Raw genomic sequence first — 6,000 nt, forward strand, 5'->3', positions numbered from 1 at the left:
CTTGTCCAAGTGGAAGGTTATCAGGACCTGTATCCCTCGTCTCTTGGAGCACAGACGCTCCAGGGATGAAGCTGGGGCCAAGGCACCAGGGGAGGTAAAGATATGTTGGGCTGTGCCTTCTCCAGTGACATTAGACTGTACTGTGTGTGCTCAGGGACAGTGGGGACAGGAGGGAGGCTCAGAAGCTCTGGAAAAGAACAAGTGTGAATGGAGCCGGACAGTGTGGTCCTGTCTGCTCTGTTAGATGTCACAATCCTCCTCCCTCCAGGGGATAATGCTTCTTCCTATCTTTGGAGGAACAGCCTTCTAGAGCCAGGGGTCTGATGAAGACTCCAAGGAGCTGAGGGCTGTTCCCATTGGCCCGTCCTCAAACGGGTCTTGCCAGCCTCTGTCTCTGTCCTGAGTCTCCATTCCTTTTCCAGTAGAGGATGCCATGGTCAAGGACAGAAGCCTTCCAGGTCCAGGGAAACCCTGAGTCGGGGAAATAGTTCAGACCTGGGATCCTGCCAGAAGTAATCTGCCTGAGAGTTTCCCCCTTGGACACTTCGTCTGTGTGGTCTGTAGACTGCTTGCATCTGAGCAAGGGAACTGAAAACTCCGAGTCCCCCTCATGACTCAGTCCAAGCTTCTCAGGGGAAGGAGCCAGGAACGTGCTTCTTAGATTCATGGAAGCCTGGTCCTTGCTGCTACCAGCCTCCCTGTCATGTAGTCTTATAAGCTTACCAACTGCAAACCGTGTGCTCCTTTTGACCCGGGAACATTTGGATTTTGAAGTGCTTGAACAGAACTTGGTGGCCCAGAGTAGAAGTGGTCTTTGGCCCTGACCCTGTCCCTCTCTTCCCTGCAGCCCAACCAGCCACTGGAAGTCCCTCGCCCCCGACCTGTCGGATGATGAGCACGATCCTGTGGACAGCATCTCCAGACCCCGGTTCTCCCACAACTATCTGAGTGACAGTGACACAGAGGCCAAGCTGACAGAGACCAACGCATAGCCTTGGAAGTGGCTCAGCCCTCCCACCCCACAGCCTCTCCCAGGAAATAGAGGGGTACCACTGCCCCCACTTGACAGCCGATCTGCATGGAAAACACCTCGGCTTTCTGCCGGGAACTTCCCAGGCTGTGGGTGTCTGACGGCTCCACGTGGAAGAGGTGGGGAAGCAGAGTCTGTCAGGAGAGTCTCCACTCTTGCCTCAGATGCCGTGCTCTTAGCTCCCATCCAGGGCCACTAAGGACCATGTTTGGTGGCCTGGCACTTCATGGAGCCCGTAGTGGACCTCCATCTCAGCCTCCTGCTCAGGGATGGTGGATAGGTTACCTGCTGGACCGCTCCAAGTGGCTGGGCCCATGGGAAAGAGTCAGGAGGGAGCTGCAGTGCCTCCCCTCTGCTGGGGCCAGGGCTTTCTCTTCTCAGTGCCTGCTGTCTTTTTACTGTTTAATTTAAATACCCAAACCTCCATGCAGCTGCATCCCTGAGAGTAGGAGGGGCCATGGTTGCAGCTGGGCCCTGTGGGATGCCTTGGGAATCTCCTCTCCATCTCCGCTTCTCCAGAGGCTCTTTCTCGTGAAGCCTGCTGCCAGCGGACACTGGTGAGCAGAGCTGGGGCCCTGGTTCCTACAAGGCAGGGTGGGGAGGATGGCAGCTGGGTGCTTCTGGCTTGGACCGAGCAAGCCTTGTTGGAGTATGAAGTGCAATGAGCAGTTATTTAAGAGCTGATCTCTTCCACCTGCACCCACCCGTGGCTTCCAGCACTGCCTTCCTCTGACCATGTTATCGCTGGCCGCTCATTCAGCACCGAGGACTTGTGGTGGGCACAGTGGAAGGTAGATGTTTTGGTCTGTTTATCAGACTAGAGTCCTAACCCTCCGTCATCATTCTTCTGCCCATAACCCTGTTCCCAGACACAACAGCAAGTGGTCTGGACGTCTCAGCCACTTACCATAAAGGCCATCCCGACCATCCCACCGGATTTGGGGGCCCAAAGGCAGTACCTGGTGCTGGACCCTTTTACCATCCCCTTCTCTTCTGCAGTTGCTTTGTACTCATCGGGCTGTGCTCTCCCTGTGGACCTGATTGATATAGGAAATAAAAGGCCCCTTCCTTCCTGGCCACGTTTCCCTGCCTATCCTTTCAGGCCCAGGGGAGATCCAGGGTGGTCCCGGGGCAGGTGCAGAGGTGGGATTCTGATGGGGACATGGAAGGACCACCTTGGTCTGTGTGGCCTATTCTCAAGCCAGGCCAGCGTCACTCCCAGAGCCTTGGCAGGTCACTTGAGATAGTGGGCGAGGAGATTCATTAAGGAAGACAGAGCCCCCACATTTGTACTGAGGTGAGTGGAGTTACCAGGTTACTTCTGCTATGCTCTGTCCCCAACCCTTTCTCAAAACTTTAGTCACCCCAAAGGTGACTGATCAAAAATTGGCAGCACATTCTCTGTTCTTCAGTCCTCTTTGCTCACAAAAAACTTAAGCTGGGACTCTGCCTGCTTGCCTGAGCTACACTGTGGCCTTGCTCCGTGGCCTTGCAAAAGTTAGAGGACAGTTCATGCAGATGAGGGAGAAACCAAAGAACCCTCCTCCTCTCCCTCCTCCTCTCCCTCCTCCTCTCCCTCCTCCTCTCCCTCCTCCTCTCCCTCCTCCTCTCCCTCCTCCTCTCCCTCCTCCTCCTTCTCTGAACGTTATCTATGACTACATATATTTTCCACAGGTGTTAAATGATCTGAGGAGGTGGGCGGGAAAGGCTGTGGTGATGTCTGCTGACTGGAAAGTCAAGAGAGGGAAAAGTCACCATCAAAACAAGCTGGGGAGAACTAGAAAATGGGTCCTTCTAGAGCAAAGGTGCCTGCCCTCCGACAAAGAGAAAAGGCGCTGAAAGTGAAGTTATATTTGTTTGTTAAAACCAAGTCTCACTGTGTATCCCAGGCTGACCTCCAATTCACACTTCTGCCTCAGTCTCCCTAACCCCCAGATTACAGGTGTAAACTAGCATACCCGGTGGTCGCTCGGGTGGGCAAGAATGTTTTCTCAAGTCAGGGAGCTGTGTCAGTCAATCTGCTCAGCACTTGAGACAGTTGCTCTCATTGGCTGTGGTGGCCTGGGTGGGCATGGTCCTGGTGCTGCGAATGGAGTCCTTTCAGATCGGGGATGTTCCTGGTGAGGATTTGGACACTCAGGGCATATGCCACATCTGCTGGTAAGTATCAGCTTCCTCCCGAGAGGAGAAATTGCAGTGCCTGTCCTCCAGGGATGGGAGCAAGGACCCTGCAGAAGGGCAGAGAGGGTTCTTCCAAGCTACGGAAAGAGAATGAATGCTTTCGTGGAGAGGGAGATGTGAAGGATTCTCAGAACAGTATTGGGGCTAAGGGCTTCATGAGGAATGATTCCATGGGTAGTTATTGCTAGGACATACGTGGGAAAGAAAGAACTTACAAGACGTCCCGAGACAGGGATAAGCAATGCGTATGTCACACGCGGCTTGGGAAAGCCAGAGTTCACAGCCGCCATGACCAATGCTTCTCCCAGTTCCCACAAAACCCTCCACGAGGCTCCAGGTTACGAGGGCAGTGCTTCCTTCCCTTGGTTCCCACTCCTGAGGCCCATAGGGCCACCAAAGACTGGCTTCACTTGGGGTTACACCTAGAGAACTCTCCAAGCTCCTAAATACACACAGTACCTCTTATCCCTAAGATGCTTGTGACTCCACAAAGCAAAGCCACTGGCCCTGTGCCCTGTGCCCGTCTCACAGCCACCCTGTGTCCCGGTTCTATCCTCCTTGCTAATTTCCAGCCTGTAGGATTGCTCTGGCTCCAGACTAAGAGACAAGGGACCAACGCTCTGGGGGACCCCTCCATAGTGCCCAGACACAGCAGCAGCAGGCAGTGACCCCCCAAACTGCTCCCTTTGTCCTCAAGTCCTCTTGGCAGATTATCCCAGTTGTCCTTCCCCCCCATAGCCCCGCCCCCGTGCCTGGTGGCACAGACACTTAGCGATTTGCTCCTTAATTGTCCCCCAGCTAGGCTGCGCAGATGCCGCTCTTTAATCTCTCCTGATAAATGAATCGCGCAGCTCCTTTAATCATATGTTCATATCCAAGCCAATTTGAATCAATTTGGCAGGGAGCGTGTTGCAAGAGATGCCATGACTGCTGTTCTCCCCCAGGGTCCCAGAGCCTGAATGCTGCAGTCTTCACTTTCAGCAAAGAGCCCAGGAGGCCTGTCTTGGAAAAGGAGCGCCTACCTGAAGTGAGGACTTTTTAAAGTCAACCACCTCATTTGCTTCCCGCCCTCCTAGCAGGCTGTGTGGGAATAGAAAATGGATTCCCAAAAGCTTCAGGAGTGGGAGGGACAGGCAGGAGATGAGTTCACAGCCAGTCTTGGTCACTGAATAAAGGGCCACATTATCATCCCTGGGAGAAAGTGCTGTCTTAAATCTAACCTTAATCCCTTCTGTTCTCCTTTCATTTCCTCAGAGCGGGTTCTCCGGAACTTGGAACACTTCACAGCCTCTTCTATAGCAACACGTGTCAGACCAGACATGCTAATTTGTCCCCGCCCTTACTGGAAGCTACCTCACACTGCTTCCATCTTCCCCTGGGCTATATCTTCTCTAAACCTCCCAGCTGAGGGGCACGCCAGATACAGGGACCTGTTCTGCCTTTGGGGTAGCTGCCTTCCCACAGGCCCAGTGCGGAAAATAGCAACAGAAAACAGCCCGCAACCTGGGAAAAGGGTCTGATTCTTCTGCCTCGGTCTCCCCATTTGTATAGTGAGGTGATGTTGCTGGCAAGAACCTTCGGTTCCTAAGTTCAGAGTTAACTGTTACCACCATCCAGCTTAAGCTACATCTTTTATAAGAGGCTGTGTTAGCTCCGCCTTAAGCAGTTGGCAGGGTCATGTATATGTCACCCCCACCCCCGTGTGTATGTGTGTGTGTGTGTGTGTGTGTGTGTGTGTGTGTGAGAGAGAGAGAGAGAGAGAGAGAGAGAGAGAGAAGTGGGGGGCGTCTCACTATGTATGTAGCCCTGGCTGTCCTGGAACTTACTATGCAGACCAGGATGGCCTCAAACTCACAGAGGTCCAGCTGCCTCTGCCTCTCGAGTGCTCTGACTCTGTCTCTTCCCAGATCAAATGCAAGAGTGGTCTGGAGTGTACAGTCTTGCCAGCATGCTCAGCATAGCCCCTTAACGATTTCAGCATCAGAAGGTCCAAGGAAGCAGTTTCCCACCCCTTTAAGGCTTCTTAAAAGTCTGAGGGAGAGCTGAGGCAATGATGGACCGGGCAGGCGGGTGGTGCTTCCAAGATCATCACCTGTTTGGGGGGAGGTAACCATGCTCCTGAGCATCGGGGTACCGGGTCTCCCACCCTTACACCTTGGCTGACACAATGCCTCACAATTAAGTGTCATTGTCCTCTAAGGAAGCTGAGGTTCACGTGATGTCAGCAAGGTCCTCTGCTTGGATCCAGCAGCTGGCCAGGCATCTGGAACTATTCGAGGCTTGGCAGAATGCAGAAGAAGCAGGAAGGGAAGGAACCGCTGTCATAGCCTCTTCAGGTCCTCATGTGCTTAGCATTCACCAGACCCAGCCCGAGGAAGAAAATGCTTTTGGCAACTTAAGGACAAAATACCAAGCTCACATTCATGTTGCTCTTTAGAATTTTCAGACCTCCCCCCCCACGATACATTATCACATTTGTGCTGTGCTCCCACTGCGCCAACAGTACGAGTAACAGTTCCGCACGGCACAGAATGCATATTTTAAGCAATATTCACTTCATCTAATTTTGCGATGGTACGACAGAACAACCCAGACCATTCTTGTGATTTGATCGGGGAAGAGAGAGATCCAAGGCAATAGCCCTTTTGGCGCTAACAAGGATGCTAGATCTGTTGAGGAGGAATTTTACAGAGAAATTGGGTTTTCTGCAGTGTATGCTCCTTTGATGGGTCACATCCATAAGGGAGATTCCAGAGACATTGTGTGCTTTGTGACTGAAGTTGGTGACA

General features: G+C 52.9%; 1 protein-coding gene across 14 annotated transcripts in view; it reads left to right on the forward strand.

Moving 5' to 3' along the window:
- Nucleotides 1-2,106, forward strand: part of Myo18a (myosin XVIIIa) — a 101,241-nt gene extending 99,135 nt beyond the window's left edge. For 12 of the 14 annotated variants that reach the window (XM_063269370.1, XM_063269371.1, XM_063269373.1 and 9 more), the window contains one exon: nt 848-2,105. In XM_063269370.1, the coding sequence (XP_063125440.1) occupies nt 848-992 (145 nt within the window). In that variant the 3' untranslated portion in view covers nt 993-2,105. Of the gene's footprint in view, nt 1-847 lie in introns of all 14 variants that reach the window. The other 2 variants (NM_001172137.3, NM_001415683.1) reach the window with 1 other exon arrangement.
- Nucleotides 2,107-6,000: the final 3,894 nt, after the last annotated feature.

The sequence above is a fragment of the Rattus norvegicus genome, chromosome 10 (assembly GCF_036323735.1).
Source record: "Rattus norvegicus strain BN/NHsdMcwi chromosome 10, GRCr8, whole genome shotgun sequence".
Taxonomy (NCBI): Eukaryota; Metazoa; Chordata; class Mammalia; order Rodentia; family Muridae; genus Rattus; species Rattus norvegicus.